Here is a 17,190-nt window from a genome sequence, read left to right on the forward strand (position 1 = left end):
ATATTTCTTTTTTAAAAATAAATTTAAGTTAATTTTCATTCGACATCATCTACGTGTAATTTTGTAAAATTTTACTTTTATTAAATTTCAACAAAAAAAAAGTACATAAATTTAATTTTTTTTTGTTGTCAAAACTTTCCCTCACCCAAAAAGTGGGCAAATAAAATTGGGTATGGGAAATTGAAATCCGAATGAAAAAATTAAACAGAAAAACTTCAAAGTGAAAATAATATAATAACAGAAAAAAAAGAAAAGAAAAAAAATTAAAAACTTTGGTATCACGCTCGGATAAAACTTTTGTCATGAAAAAAAAATAAATAAATAAACAGAACGTAATTATATCAAAAAGAGGAAAAAGTTCACTGGTGGTTTTATTTTTTTCTTATTTTTATTTTTTAAATTCTTTTTGTCATCTCATGCGCTCACTTGTTCTCATATGCTTTGATTATTATATAGGGAAAAAAAGCAAGTTAGGATGAGTGCTCGCAGAAAGGAAACATATTTCCGGCTTTTCTTTTATAGTTGTTGTTGGCAAAATATAGACTTCTTTTCGGGAGACTTGACAAAAAAAGAATTCTTTGAAGTGTGAGGACTAAGAGGTGGAATATAAAAAAGAAAGCACTTTTACCACTTTTTGAAAAACAAAAAACGTGTCTAGGTGCTATGAAAGAAAGTATCATTATTGGAGATGGCTTGAGAATGCGAAAAATTAATACAGGGTGTTTCAGTTAATAGACACTTGCAGTAATTGGGAAATATTGCACTATTTCATGGTGTTCTTGAAGGATTTGATGGTGTTCTAAATTTCGGATCTATTCTGGTTAAAATCGACAAAAAATCGATCACGCGGAAAAAAATTATTTGAATGTTCTTTCTTGATAACCTTTTGCACATTGTTTAAAATGGGTGAATTCAAAATGGCGGTTTTGTAAAAGTCGTAAAGATATTCTTGATAGGATAGGCTCTTTTAACAATTGCAATCATTCAATTATGCCACAATTTTAAAAGCAAAAAAGGACTATTGTACAAAAAAGTTTTTTTTTTTTACTGTTTGTGTAAGTTTGTAGCCCACAATTTGTATCTGATTTTAATAAAACTTACTGACTACATACGTTTCAATTCTGAAATGAACATAGGCTACTTTAATCCAAAATTTTGGATCGTATGAAAAAGTTTCTAAGGCATGAACAAAACGAACTTGTTCTTCATTCTATAGAATTGTTATAGAAACTTTATTGGAGAAATTTATATTTTTTTTCACTTCTATAATAAATTTATGATTTTTTCCTTCAGTTGGTGACTTCAAAAAAAAAAAAAAAAAAAAAACTCACCTGCATCTCTGGTGCACCACCCTCATCTCGTATTAACAGCAAATAACTTTGATTATCGACAAATATTTCTTTTTTAAATCGCCCGCCTTCAGGTGATTCTTCTTGCATATAGGAACCAGTTAAATAACGATGCACCAAGGCCGATTTGCCAGAGCTCAATGAACCAACAATGCCTAGCCGAAGATCCGGAACAGATCGTGATATTGTCCATTCTTGACTGTTGACAAAAGAATCTGGAAAAAAGAACAAAAAAAAAATCCATTGATTAGAATCAAACCCTTTTTAAAAATAAATAAGTTATTAAAATTTTATCACGTTTAAAATTTTTTTTTATTGACATCCATCATAATTCGAAATAAGCTTCCTTTTCCACCGAAATACAACACAAAAAAAAAAATAAAGAAAAAAAAAAAATCTTCTAATAAAGTATTCATAAAAGTGGTTAGAACGAATCAATGATAAGAATGTAAAATAAGTAAAAGACAAAGGTTTTTTCATTTGATTTACACCTTGTTTTCTCTGAGAGACATTGATATGTTCTTTGGGTTTCTTGTCTCTATTAATATAAATGGTCACTTATAAATGATGGCCATCAAGAAATAAGTACTTTTGACAGTACCTATTTTTTTTTTTTTTTTTTTTTTAGTTTTTACTAACAAACCAGATCGAATATTTAAGAAAAGAAGAAATCATAACCCTATTTATGACCCTCTTCAAAAAAATATAAAAGTCATAATTTTTTTTACAGGATAATAACCGTCAGAATATTGTCAAAAAAAAAACTTTTAGATAAAACTGATTGACAGGACATGTTATAGACATTATATACAAAAGTTACAATGTTGCATAAAAACTACAAAAAAAAAAAATCTCAAGTACTCAAGTCGATCATAAGGATTTCTCATAAAGGAATCTCTAGAAAAGAAACTTGTTTTTGTTGATTAGCATTATTATCATCATCCATTTTCATTTGGCATGAAATTGTTACCAATGAACTGGACTAACCAAATGTCGTCATCTTCATTGTCACCTATTCTCTTTGGTATCTTTAAGAGGAAAAGAAAATACTGTTAGACATTCAAAGATGGACATTTTGATTGACAGGATAATAGTGTGAAAGGACATCGACTTGAAAAAAAGGGTGACTTAGATTATTTTTATGATTTTAAATATGCGTTACGATGTGGAACATGTGTTTTTTGTTTTTTTTTTTCCTCTTTTTTTTATGTAAAATTCAATGGGAGCGAAGACAAGTTTATGAGTTAAAATAGGGAATACATTTATGACGGAAAATATTGATGAGGTTGAAAGTGTTGAATTTTTGAGTTATGTTATAAGGTATCCCAAGTAACTAGGGACATCTATTAATTTTATTTTTATTTAATTATGATTTAGAAGTGTTGAAAAATTAAAGTTTTATACTTTTAAACGCTAGAAAATGTATAAATAAGTGTGTCCCAAAATTTAGAACAATGGTTAAATTAGCTCAGAAGTTTTATATTTGGTTGAAATTCATTAAAAATTAGAAAAAAATGATAAGTGATGATGATTAAAATGAACCGTTACATCAAAATAACAGATGCCATAAGATTTGGGACAGTTAGAAAAAGTCAAAATTTAGTTTTATGTAAAATACCTACAACATAAATTCAATGACATTATTTAAAAAAATAGTTTTTCATGTTTCAAAAGTTATACCTAAATACATCTGTCCCAAAATTTGGGACACTTTTTGAATTGGTAAATAAGTAATGTAAGACCTTAAAAAAAATTAGAAAATAAAAAAAAAAACTAAAATAATGAGTTTCCTTATTTTTGGGACAGGAAAAATCAGCATTCACTTTTAAGCATAAAAATAGTACCAAAACATTTTACTAGTTATAAAAATAAAGTTTTATACTTAAAAAAGTTCAAAAATGCACCAATAATTATTGTGTCCCAAAATCTGGGACAGAAGCTAAACTAGTACAGATGTTATAAGATTGGTTGAACCTATTTTCAGTAAGAAGAAAAAGATCATTATTTTTATATTTTGCATAGATAAATCTTTGAAATTAAAATAACAGGTGTCATAAATTTTGGGACAGCTAAAAACTAGTCGAAATTTTGTTTTTTTTTGTATTAGATACAGAAAACACCTATCATAAATTCGTTAATACTCTTGTCTCAAATTTTGGGACACTCATTAAATTGGTTCAGATGAAATATATTCTCTCAAAACATTGTAAAATAAAAAAAAATAAAAGATCTATTCCTGCTTGAAATTTGTCGAAATGAATGTCCCAAATTTCAGGATAGATGTCCTAGATCATCATTTAACGTTATTTGTGAGTTGAAAAAGTCTTAACTTGTGTCCTAATATTTTTTTTACATTCAAGACACCTAAAATGCAAAAATTCATATCATTGAATTTGGGACGCATTAAGACTTCGATGTTAACTCTGTATGTCACTTTTTTTGTCCTAAATTAAATCTTATAACATTTCTTAATTCTCCCTCACAATCTTAGTTCTCCACTTCTTTCGATTTTCTTCGCTTCCGGAACACAAATCATTGCCAATATTGCACCTTCCTATCACTATTGGTCTCTATCTTTCAAGCATTTACAAACAATACTTTCTTAATTGTCACTAAATTCATTTTCTTACAATTGAGTTTGTTGTGCTCTAATTTATGAGGTTGATCCTTTTGGGCACATACAATATATATAGTCAACTCAAAAATGAAAAAAAAAAAACTACTCATAATCAAAAACAATATTCCGTTGGCAATAAATTGTACATAAATATAATAAGGCACATGTCATCTAGAAGATTCCTATTCTATTGTGAAGAGAACAATAGTCAAGGCGGAGATGCAATCAAAAAAGAAACCAAATAAGAAGAAGATCCTGATTTTGATGGGGTGTATAATGTACCTTCAAGGGAAATGCAATTTTAGTCCACCCTCAGTATGTGAGTGTATATTCTTGTAGGTACACTAAATAAGGAAAAGAAATCAAAAGTAGATCTGTTTCTTTTACAAAAAAGAAGAAAAAAAATATTGTAGATCAACAAAAAGGCGCGCGCAGATGTTCAGTTTTTTTTTGTCCTTTTTGCTAGGATATCTTCAGTAAATATAGGATTCGACAAGATCCGTGAAATGAGTAACAATTGAAATGATTTTTGATAGGCGAAACAGAGCTACTGTCTGATGACAGTGGTCTGATAGCGTTGGAATGTACATTGAGAACTTCGAGTCTCGAAGTGCTTAATCGATTAACAATGCCATTAAAATTAGCAAACACAAGAAATAAAAAAATACTACGCTGTTGCTTCATTATTCACATACTTATACCAGTGTTTGAAGGTATTCTTGACCAAAAGGAAGGATTTTTTTTACTTTTGAAAAGGAACGCAAAATAAACAAGAAACTAAAAAAACCAGTACGTGATTCTTTTTTTTTTAAACAATATAATGCATATCAACAAGCTCAATACAAAAGGAAATTTCCGATCTATAAGTAAGTACGACACAATTGACCCTTTTCATGTCCTTACATGCCCATACATTTATATTTTACGATACGTTAAAGGACTATTCACATTATCACATGAAGAGAAAACCGTGTGTGGTGGTCAACCCCTTTTATTTTCTTATTAACAAGACACACAAAGAATTTATCCTTGGAAGTTTTTTTTTTCATCCTTTTTTACTGTATGATGTTGTATATTTTTCTCCCAACCCAATTCACTCCCATTTTTAAAAACTCCTTCATTTCGAAAAGGAAAAAAAAACAGAAAAAACTAAGGTGAAAATGATCCGTGCTACTTAACAACGACGGCACAAGGTCCTTATAATAAAAATTCACTTTATTACCGTTTTATTATATCCTTTTCTTTTTGTGTTTTATACTTGAAGATTCAAGAATGACCATTGGTCAAGGAGATGTAAACGAGACTATATCATACTCGGGGATATAATGTAAGATAAAAATCCTACCAACAAGGATAACAAAAAAAAAAGGACATTAAATTGGACATTTTTATGTTTATATTTTTATGTTTGGGCGGTTGACATTGTTCTTTTATTTTTATGAGCTGTTGATATGGGAGACTTTGATATGTAAGTCTTCGAAGAGTTTTGTTTTCTTTCTTTATATATTCGTAAAGGTATCAGTTATGTCGTAAAAATTAATTTTATTATGCATAACAGTATTTAGTGAGTATTGGTAGTTGTTGTTACGGTTACCCAAAATATAGTTCACCTTTAGAGGTTTTTTGTTTTTAATTTTCTTTATTTTCGGAAGTTGATGTGACCTTTATTATTTGATCGTAAAAATTTTATTGCGTTTTTTTTGGAGATTACTTTTTTTTATTTGGTTTAGGTAATTGAATATTAAATAAAGTTAATAAATGAAACATGAGTTTCTAAGAAATGGAAACTATAAGGTCATTTAAAGACTTCACTGGTATTAAGAATTTCAGGAACTGGGGAATTATTTCTCCTCAATATAATTCTAGTGTATTTTTAAAAAGAAATCAAATTCAAAAGAATTGGAGACTTAAGTCTTGAAGATGGAGAAGAGCAACATCTAAACCAATTTTTTTTTTCAAAAAGCTTTGAGTTTGGTAAAATAATTTCTTACAATTTGGAGACCTTGGCTTATGCAAATTTAGATTCTCCACTTAAATACTTTACAAATGGAGACTCTACGAAAAAATATAGAGACAATTGTTAATATATTTCTAGCAATGAACAATTAAAGTGCATGATTAAAAGCATTTGAGACAATTCAGAAAGTCAAACAATTCCTTTAATTAAAATGTGGAGACTTAATTTTAAGACTATACAAAACCTTTTGAGGCATTCTTAAACAATACAAAACAGTTCTAGTGACGATAAAAACTAATTTCGAAACAAGTACCGAACAAAAAGAATTGAAGAATATAAATTTAAACTTTTGGAGACTTTTTAAGAATATGATTTTGGTTAAATATTCAGAAGTCGGATGATTGTTAAAAATCAACCGCAAGTCTGCAAAGATGTTTCAATATTTTAATTGTTTTGCTTAATTTTTTTTTTTTACATAAGTCTCCAGTTAATTTTTCGATGAAATCATATTATTTGTTTGGATACTAAAATTTGGAGACTTTGGAAAACAAGAATTCCTACTTTTCTAACAATGAAAATAATAAAAAGAAGAAGATTGAGTTACATTTCAGCACACATAATTCTCTCCATAGGTTAAATGTTGGAGAAAATTTTGCATATGTGAAAAATTAAATTAAGACAGAATTCTTTTTGTATACAAATCAAGAAAATATAAGTAATATCATTTGAATTCATTCAGAAGTTTGAATAAATAAAATGATTTCTCGAAAAAATTTGGAGACATTAACTAAACATGAGAAAGTTTTTACTTACATTTAAAAAAATTGGAGAGTTTTTTTAAGACAACAATTATTTTTAAATTTCAGGAGAAAGCATTATAAAAATGACTAAAGATTAAGTAAGATGATTTTGATGTAACTAATATTTGGAGACTTTTTGCAAGTATCAGCAGAAATATTGTTAAATTTGGAGAAAACTCAAATTAGTAGATATAAAAACAACCGTGGTTTTAATAAGAAAATACTAATTTTCAAATACTGTCACTTAGGAGAGTGACTGTCAATTTTCTTAAAAAAAAACTGGAGGAAGTTTCGTAAGCGTAAAAAATTACCGAAGAATGGATTAAATTGCAAACAAAACCAACACTTTCCAAGGAAATAAATCAATTTTGGACAAATTCAAGAATCAAAACAAGAGCACTTTCACGTTGAAAATGAAATATGTTTTGCGAATTGTACAGCCAGACTTTCTCCTAAAACGAACAATACAAACTGTCACCTCAAGCAAAGCAATTACACATTTGATTCTGTATGTCTTCAAGACAAAAAACATAACCAAAAAAAAAAAAACAGAAAGCAATCTGTATTCCTGTCAACTTCCAAAGTCTTGTGTCAAATGTGACAACACAAAATGTATCCCTGTAAGGTTTATCCTTTCTACAAATTGCCGCAACAAATTTGTAAACAAGCCACCATACATTCACACAATATACATATAAAATATTCTATATCAGAAACATTTTGACGAATGGCAAGATAAACAATTCTTATGCATTTCTTATATTGATGTCCATGTAAAAGGATTATACTATAACCTACACTCTTCTTCTCTCTCAAATCCTAGGACCTTTGTTCTTTTCTTATGTTGTTGCTATGCCCACAGAATTAGATCACCTCGAGGTTTATTTTTTTTTTTCATTTGACACAATCCGGGTTTCGGATGATGCACAATTTTCGTTTTGTTGTCTTTGACATTTGATGAATTACATTTCAAGAAAAAAAAAAAAATATATATACGAGTATGTAACGAAGGAAAGAAAAGGGAAATATTTATGTAAATGATCAACTATTTAGCCAAAGGATTAAATGACTCAAGAGTAATCATCATCCTGTGGTATCCTTTCGGTGTTTGTTTTTCAACGTTATAATACTTGCTACATATATGTAAAGGGTTAGTTACGGGTCAAGGATTGTTTGTCACTTCTCAGGACTTTTTCCACAAAAACCAGTTTACCTTATGAAAAAATTTACATATCCCTTTTTTCTACTCTGGTTATAAGTGTGTGAAAGTTCAACACACAAACTGTCATCAGATTATTGTTTTATCATGATGATAGATTGATATATTTAGTGTCAGATTTATGCTTAGATGCATCATTAGCAACACTATCTTCTACCTATGATGAGATGTCTTAAGTCTCAATTTTAACGCCAATGAACTGAATAATAATTAATTAGTAGGTAACGTAGTTGGGTTGTATTTGAAAATATAACTCTTTGAGACAGCTTAAGTGTAGTGTACCCAGACACGACCGACAATCGACCAGAAACGGAGGTTGTATGACTTATAATGAAAATAGATAGACGTCTTCCCTTTTATGGAAAGGAAACTTATAATAGTGTTGCCATCATATATAATTTTATTTATTTGAAACAGAATTTCTATGAAAATGTCTTTGGCTGTCTGTTTGTGACAAATAAACTTTGAAACCATCACCATGAAAGTTAGCACATACGTGCATTTCTTCATGGAAAAGGTTATGGTGATATCTACATTTTCAAAAAAAAATCGCAAGATGGCGCTACGGTAGACTGGATAAAGTCGATCAATGTTTTTGTTTATTTAAAACTAGTAACTTGTTTCTAGTGAAATTTATAATACAAACGAGTATTATTTAGTGAAAAAATAAAAAATTTTATTAGAAATAGAATTTGTGGAACGTAAAACTTAAAATTTCAAAACAACTAGTTTCTATAAAATTGGCATTTCCTCTCCAACTGAGACTACACAAGGTTTTTGATAAAGATTTGGTAAACATATCGATCCTATTGTAAAAAAAAATTGAAGATATTCCTGCATGAAAGTTTGTGGAACGTATTTTTAATTTTTTCACAGCACGAATGTGCATAACCAGGAAACCATTTGGTTAGGATAATATTAGACTAAACTATTAATTTGAGGTTATTTATACTCTTAGGATATTGTGGACACATTGATTTTTCACTTCACGAGTATAGAATACTAGATATTGTGGAACGCATTCAGTAATTCACTCCAGAATATTAAAAACTGGAGAGCATATTTTGGTTAGTTTTCAAGATGAATTGGCAAGAAGATGAAAGGAAATTGAAATAAAAATTCTAAAATTTCTATTTACGTTCCACAATATTTATAACAAGTTACAACTTGAATATTGATGTGAATAAATGAAATTTATATTTTTCTAATTTTTTTCAAAGACAAACAAATGAAAAATAATTTTTTTTTACAAACTGCCTATTTCAGCTTTGAAATGTAAAATCTACAACTTCACACTTGGGCGCCATTTATCATACAAAATCGATTATTTATGTATATTTTAATTGCTGTAAACAAACTTCTATTGGTAACACTTTTCATTTCTAAGCTTTTTTTATCCATGCAATTCATCGCTAAGCCATAATGATTCATCCACAGTGTCATTAGCTGTTATATTCAATCGTTAAACAAAATCAAAGGCATGAAGTGTGGATCAGCTAACAACTTTAGTCACAGCAACAAAACTACTTATACTTTATGTCTATATAAATTTTATTTTTAATTCTCTCCTTGGAGTTGTCGTGGGCTGAAAATTGGTCGTTTACACGATTCCTTATATGGTAAAGTTAAGTTTCAGTTTTCGATTGCAAGAAAAAAAGAGAAAAAAAAAAAAAGAAATACAAAATCTTCCAAAAAAGAAGATTGGTGTGTTTTTTTTTAAACAATTTTTCTGTTTTAATTAACTTTTAGTTGAAATAAAGTGTAAATAAATAAATGAATTTTATGTGTGTAAATAAATGGATGGATGACCTTCTTATATGTTCTGGTGTTGTTTACGCGCCAAGTTTAAAAAAAAAGTTTAATAAAAATTAAACATTAAATAAGCTCCGACACTTGAATTCTGTTTATGGGAAGACATGATTTTTTACAGGTTATTTTTTTGTAATTTAAGAATTCTTAAGTAGTGCGGGCTTCAAGGTGATTTGTTGGTTACAAGTTGTAAATTTTTTTAGTTTTGAGAAAATAAAAAAAAAAAACAATGAATCCAATGTTTAGAGAAAAAAATAAGCTAGTTCATGGAGGATGATTGATGACTTTTGTAAGCTTGGATTTTAATTTCTCTTATATTACCTAATTCTTTTGAAAAAAAGTGCACGTATGTTTAAAGACAACTGAATTTATAACGAGCCATAGTTACTTTGATTTTCGAAATAAGTACGCAATTTTTGAATTGACTGGCGCCCAACGTGGAATTTTTACTATTTTTGTGATTAAGAATTGTTTTATTCGTTTTTTATTAATAAAATAATACCCAAAAGCACTTCTTTATCCAGAAAAAAAAAGATAATTTCATTTACATATCAAAGTAAAAATAATAAAACTTATAACTGGCGCCCAACGCGGAAAATTTTCTTGTTGTTTTTGAGTTAATGAATACAATTATTGTTTTTTTTTTTGCAGATATTTTATTTAGTTGAAAAGGACCTTAATGCATATTTAGCTGGCGCCCAACGCACAAAAGTTTTATACATAAAATTATGTTAGTTTCTCAATTATAATTTTCTTGAATTGTTCCTAATGGGGCTCATAACATCATTATCATGGTTTCTTATTATTAAAATTCATCTAAATTTAAAAACTAAATAAAAACAAGGAAAATTATATCACAAATAAAAAATAACGACCAAAACAACAGAAAAAAAAAAACCGCTCATGTGGAAATAAAGTATTTTATGGTATCGTCACACGCAGTCTTTTAATGTTTTGTTTTTTCTATCTTACGCACCTTATTGTCTTCGATTTTAAGTCTGTTTCACATAAAACTAATTGGCAACAACAATCGAACAAAGAAATTATAATAGCTTATATTGATTTTTAAGTAATTAGACCCTTATGACATAACATGCGATTTTCTATTGTTATTAATGACGAATCGATGACTTTTCAACTTAAAAAAAAAAAAAATAAACGTTACGCATAATTAAATTCACTAAATTATGCTCTCTCTGTTATAGAATATTGAATATGAAATCATTAATCATTCATTTTCATAATCATTGTCTTCACTCAACCAAACACTCAGTCAGTACCTACACCGGAACTTTTAATAGAGATAAAGAATGTAGTTATATTTGAAATTGTTAACTTGGCAAAATGTTGACGGAAGTTGATAAAAAATAAAAATAAATAAGTTGCAACAATTCATAGTTTTTTTTTTTTTTTTTTTTAATTTCTAATCGATATGATTGTTCGTATCGAAGAGAAGGGGGAAACCCTTAAGAGAAAAAAAAAAATTAAAAATATCATACGTAATTACTTTTGATTGGCAGACATTTTATTTCAAATTGGATTTAAAGCTAAATGAAAAAAAAAAAAAATTCTTGTCTCTCTTGGTGCAACATCAGACGACCTTCAATATTATTCCAGACAGAAAAGTGTTTCCTGTAGCACGCAACTCTCTCATGGTCAAGCATGTTTTGTATTGTTAATTTTTATTTAATTGCAATAAAAAATAGGTTTCTTTTTTTCTTTGTTTTATTTTAAATCTAGGTTATTATCACAAATTAAAAAAAAAAAAAACAATTTCCTGGAGCAATAAAAGTTTTAAGTACCCGCAATGCTGTTGGCTGAAATTTTATGTAACCATCTCGTTTGAGAATAATTTATGGTGTTTCTTTTTTTTAACGGACACTTCGTCACTACCGAAACCATAAATCAGAGATGTAATTTAAAAAAAGAATACAAAATAGAAAGTAAAAGTGGGTTTTTGAAGGGTTTAATTGGTGCTGGAAATTAACTCTTACTAAAAATTAATCAAAAATTAATTGCTAATATGTATAAAACAACGATCGTGAACGATTTCATAAAGAAAGAAATTTAAAAACGATTAATACACATTTTTTAAACTCATGTTTTTTTAAAAAGATTTTTCAAATAAAAATGGCGCCCAACGTGAAGTTTTTAGTTTTTTTTTTTTTTAGTTTTACGATTTGTTTGCTTGTTGCTATACTCTGTTTAGTGTAAAAATATCATTCAAATTATTAAACAAACCAGACGCACGTTGCACACTAAACTGGCGCCTAGCGTAGTTTTTTTATTTCGGAACACACCACGTTTGTTTTTTTGTGTTTTTTTTTTAAGAAAATGTATAGCCAGAAATATAACTACATCACTTGCATATAGAGAAAAGGGAAATGAGGGAAATACACTTTTAACTGGCGCCCAACGTGGTCCTCTTTTCTTTGTTTTCATTTTAACTTTATTAACTATCATGAAGTAAGAAAATTCTATAGCCCTAAAAGCAAAAATAAGGACAAAAAAAAATTAAAATTCGGAAATTCGTCCGAAGAACGATCGCAAAATTGCAAAAATGGCGCCCAACGTGAATTTGGGTTGTTTTTTTTTTAGAGTTAGAGACATTTATGATAAAATTATAAAATTATTCATTCATAAAATACTATTCCTGAGCAAAAATATGGTCGAACAAAATTAATATTCGCAAACCGATGTCCGAAGAACGATTGAAAATTTACAAAAATGGCGCCCAACGTGACTTATTTCAACTTTTTTTTTGATATTAAGAGAGATTTCTGATTCAAATATCAAATAATTTTCAAAATAGTTTCGTTAGTATAAATCAATTCAAAAAAGATCGAACGGGTAAGAAGTTCTTTTCATTAACCTATGAAATGGCGCCCAACGAAGAAAAAGGACACATATTTTTCCTGTCGGGCTTCTTCTCTAAGCAAATAAAAAACGTTTTCTAGGAATGAAACAGAAAAAATCATAAAATGTCAGGGAAATCCTTGAAATGTCAAAAACCTTAAATCTAAGAAAACGAGATCAAAAATTTGGTCCAAAATGTGTATGTTAGCAAAAATGCCTACTTTTAAATTAAAAAGAAATAAAAATGTACAACGCAACGGTGGGTAAAGGAAAAATAAAACCTCCAACTGTTAAACCAATCCAACCAAAACAAACAATTATTCCCTAATCATCTACCCATTCATATCCTATCTATTCCAAGATTTATGTCCTGGAAACAAAAACAAGAAAACAAAAGAACCAAAAAAATACCCTTTCTTGAAAAAAAAAAAAAAAAAAAAAATTACCACTCATAAGAAAAAGGGCAACTTACATAATTGTAAGCTAATGAGGCAAAGGAAAACTCACAAATATACCCCAAAAAAGAGAGGTACTAAAAATACAACGTCATGTAGGCACACATAACTAGCATGACAGTTTTTGCCCATAAATTCTCAAAAATAAGAGAGGATCCTTGCGGATGCAAATATTATCGACGAAGTAATTCAAATTCAATTAAGGTATGTAACGGAAGTCTATATACGGGAATAGGGGTCATTTGATGTAGACCAAAAGACGCCGGACGTTTGTGACGCGTCCATAAATCGAACTGTCACGCTTGAACAATTTGAAAAACGATAAAAGGACTCCTCTTCACGGTTTTATTGACATGGTATATTTCTGTTTTTTCTTGTTGAATAGTTTTTTTTTATGTTTTATTGATATTTAAGTCTAATTAGCAAAACACCGTAAAAAATTAGAATACACACAAAAAAAGGACGAAGCAAAAAAAGATCCTGCTGAACAGATGCAAATATTTATGATTTACTTAAAAAAAAAAATCTGAAACGATTTCTATCATCACTCCCAGAGACTTACCTAAATCTACCGCAAAAACGAATAGCAAATGTATATCCTCTTGTGTAATATTCTAATGTCCTAAAGAGAGTCACTCAAGTGTGACTGATTTTTCTGCCCGGTTTTTCTGCCTAAATTTGTTGCCTATTATCACAAAAAAAAAAAAAAATATTCATAAATCCCCCCGAAAAAAACTAAATCAAGAACAAAACAAAAAAAAAGGACATTCAGACAGACAAACAAACAAGGATAATAAATAAAATTCAAATTTGCCCAAAAAATATTTAGAACATATTATATCCTTTGACCAGCAGAATTGCGCGAAATTTTTGTTATTTTTTATGTTCCTGTTATCCTTCACATCCATATCCTTAGATCCGTGAAATATTGCGAAATTTTTAATGTCTGGCGCGTTTCAATTTTTTTTCTACTCTTTTTTGGCAGAGAAAAAAGCACGACAGCGAAGTTTTTGAATATAAGAATCCTTTGAAGGATATACAATAAATCTGATTTTATAGACGAGTCCTTCTCATGTACAATTTCACAACTATTAAATGATAATAAAAAGAGGAGATGGTTTTCTTATAGACAACAAGAAAAAAATAAAATATTCTGGTTACCCTCTTGGTTCATATGTCCTTGGTTATCCTTTAACGACTTTTTTGAGGTATTTTTGTAGAGGTATGTGTATATTTACAAAAGGTATGATATTATTTGTTTCTTTGAAGTTATATCTTCTCTAACGTGCACTTGAAAAATGATTTCTAGATTGTGTTTTCCCTGCAAGGAACATCCTGGCTTATTAACAAATAATAAGCAATAATTCATTCGCTAATAAAAGGATATAAATTTTATTTTATGTGTGAGTATAGTGAAGATACTTTGAATTTATTTTTTTTTTTTCAACAAACTCACGTAGAGATATCCTTTTTTTGTTGGTGTTTTGTTGTGTGTTCATTGTTTGTTCGTTCTTGTTTTCGTAATTAGATCACTCTTTTGGCTTTTCTGTTGATTATGCTCAAGGATATATGCTGCGCTATGCACTTGAGAGCGATAGAGGACGAGGAGTGGTTGTGGATGAGGATGAGGAGAAGATCCTTGCGCTATATGTGTACATGATTGAAATGATTTATGTGTGTAGCGCAGCTCAGAAGTAGAAGAAGAAGATTTTTTATTTCTAGGTGAAGTTAACCCTTCGTTTTTTTTTTTTCTTCAGTTATGAAAAATTTTATACTACGTTGTTGCTAATGTTGCTGTGTGCTCCTAATTTGCAGGAGTGTGTACCTATTTAGTTAGCTAGTTTTTTTTTTTTTTAAATTTTTTTCAAGTTGCTTGGTTTCCGGTTTTTTAGGTAGGTAAGATAGCGTATGAAGTCAAACGATGGAGAAAACACGCCCATTTTGCTTGGATGAACTTTAAAAGTAAAAAATGTTTTTTTATTGGCTGCAATTTTCAAAACTAAAATGGGTGGAGGTTTCTTTGAAGCAAAAAAAGCTATTGCACTTAAACTAGGTACCTGACATTATAAGAGAGATGGTATAAAATGTGAAAACAAAAATAACCTCATTACGTGAAGATTGCACGTGTCCCAAATTTGGGACAAGTTGAAGTTGAATGAATTTTTAAAAGTTTTTAAGGTTGTCGTATTGTTGAGGTTTAGGAGAACTTAATTTAAGGGGTTTTAACTATTGGGACAGAAGAAAGTGTGGAAGTTTTATGCTGGTTTTGGAAAAAAAAAAAATTAATTTTGTTGTTTTAAATTTGACATTATTTTAAATATAATATAGAAACAAATATTTTTCAAATAAAAGGGAACAAAGTAAAAAAAAAGTTATTTGAGCAAGTATTTCAACCTGTCCCAAAAACGAAAAAATAGCACTTGTTGCAAACGTGAAAAAATCTTAGGGTAAACCATTTTTTTTTCTCATTTCTTATGGTTGTTTAGTATTTTGAAGTGTTGGGACAAAACAATTTTTAGACATTTTTCCGTTTTTCAACAGTCGCAAATTTGAAATTGAGCGAATTTTAAAAGGTTTTTGATGATTTCTTAAGATTTGGAAAAGTCGCATTCAAGTATTTTTAAGTATTGGGACCGAAGAAAGTATAGACAATTTTTGCTGATTTCTTTTCAAAAAATGAAGAGTTTGGTTTTTACAAGAAGATAAATAACTTTTTAACGTGAAGAATAGAACTTTTTCCTTAATTGGGACAGTTTTGGGACGCATCTATTATGCATGCAATCACAAGAATCTTAGCTTTTTGCATTGTTTAACTTAAAAAAAACCTTAAATAAAATATTTTCAAGTGAAGGGTTATTAATTCTATTAAACTTTCACGGTACCAAAAAATTTTAGGACACTTTAGAGAATATGAAAACTGTGATATCAGTTATTGTTTATAGTTGATAAATCTCATTTAAAAATTCAAAATTGTCCTAAAATTTTAGACACTGGTTAATAAAGACGATAGTTTAGGCTAAGCATACTTGAAAAAGGAGACTTCCTTACCAAAATAGTTGTATGATAAAATAAAGAAGTAAAATTGAAGATATACAATATCTTTAGTGAAAGAGCTAAACAAAATTAAGATACAACAATTTGGGACAACATTTATTGGGATATACTTGCACAGCACATACTTAAAAAAGTCTTTCCTATCGATAGATACATTATTCGAGGATATAAGATGACAAGCCAAGCATTTCGAATTTTGGGACAGGAGAAAATATATTTCTCTTTAACGATATAAACTAATCATTACATTTGGGACATGAAAACTCTTCGAAAAGTTTTAAATGACAGTTAAAACGTGTCAAGATAAAAAAAACCGAGCTTGCTGCAACTCACTTCACAAAAATGTCCCAAGATTTGGGACACTTTTCAGTAAGTTGTAAGAATAAAGTATGGTTTACAGTATCTCAGAGCTTAGGAAAGAAGAAGAACAAAGAACACAAAAACTTAAGGTAGGTTTTTTTAATGTGTCCCAAAGTTTGGGGCACATTTGTTCACATTTTTTAATTCAATACATGTAAATTTATATATATTATACCTTATTTTCTCATGGAATTTCTTCTTCAAAATAACCTTTTAAGTCAAAATTTACAATTGGTTTTGATATGTTTTGATTATTTTTTGAAGGGATATATCACTTAACCACACTTACAAATCAATCATCACCTCTAATTACACGAAAATTTGATTGACCTCTGTCTGATGTCTAACCACATCAAATCGCACCTTCATATGTGTTTACATTGAGATTTCACGGTCTCATGAAATTACAAAAAGAAACAAAAAAAAAAAAAACAAAATTTTACAGCTTCATTTATAATTTGACCTTTGAGATGAGAATCTAAAATTAAAAATAAAAATCAATTATGTTGGTCTTTTGTTGCGGTTGAGTAGGTTACACACAGACTATAATCAATATTTCCCACAGACTTCGACGGACAACTGACATGATTGCATAACCTTGTCGGGGACTACTGAACCAACCCTCCCCCCCCCTTTCTATTTAAAAGATTCAATTACATACTTGAACGTTGTAAAAAAAGAACTAAAGGAATTTCACTAAACTATGCACTTCGA

At 28.9% G+C, this 17,190-nt stretch overlaps 1 protein-coding gene across 4 annotated transcripts in view; it reads right to left on the reverse strand.

The window, feature by feature from the left end:
* Positions 1–17,190, reverse strand: part of LOC129913609 (centaurin-gamma-1A) — a 338,022-nt gene that overhangs the window by 20,590 nt on the left and 300,242 nt on the right. For all 4 annotated transcript variants that reach the window (XM_055992373.1, XM_055992371.1, XM_055992372.1 and 1 more), the window contains one exon: positions 1,332–1,564. In XM_055992373.1, the coding sequence (XP_055848348.1) occupies positions 1,332–1,564 (233 nt within the window). The remainder of the gene's footprint in view (positions 1–1,331; positions 1,565–17,190) is intronic.

This window comes from Episyrphus balteatus, chromosome 3 (genome assembly GCF_945859705.1).
Source record: "Episyrphus balteatus chromosome 3, idEpiBalt1.1, whole genome shotgun sequence".
Taxonomy (NCBI): Eukaryota; Metazoa; Arthropoda; class Insecta; order Diptera; family Syrphidae; genus Episyrphus; species Episyrphus balteatus.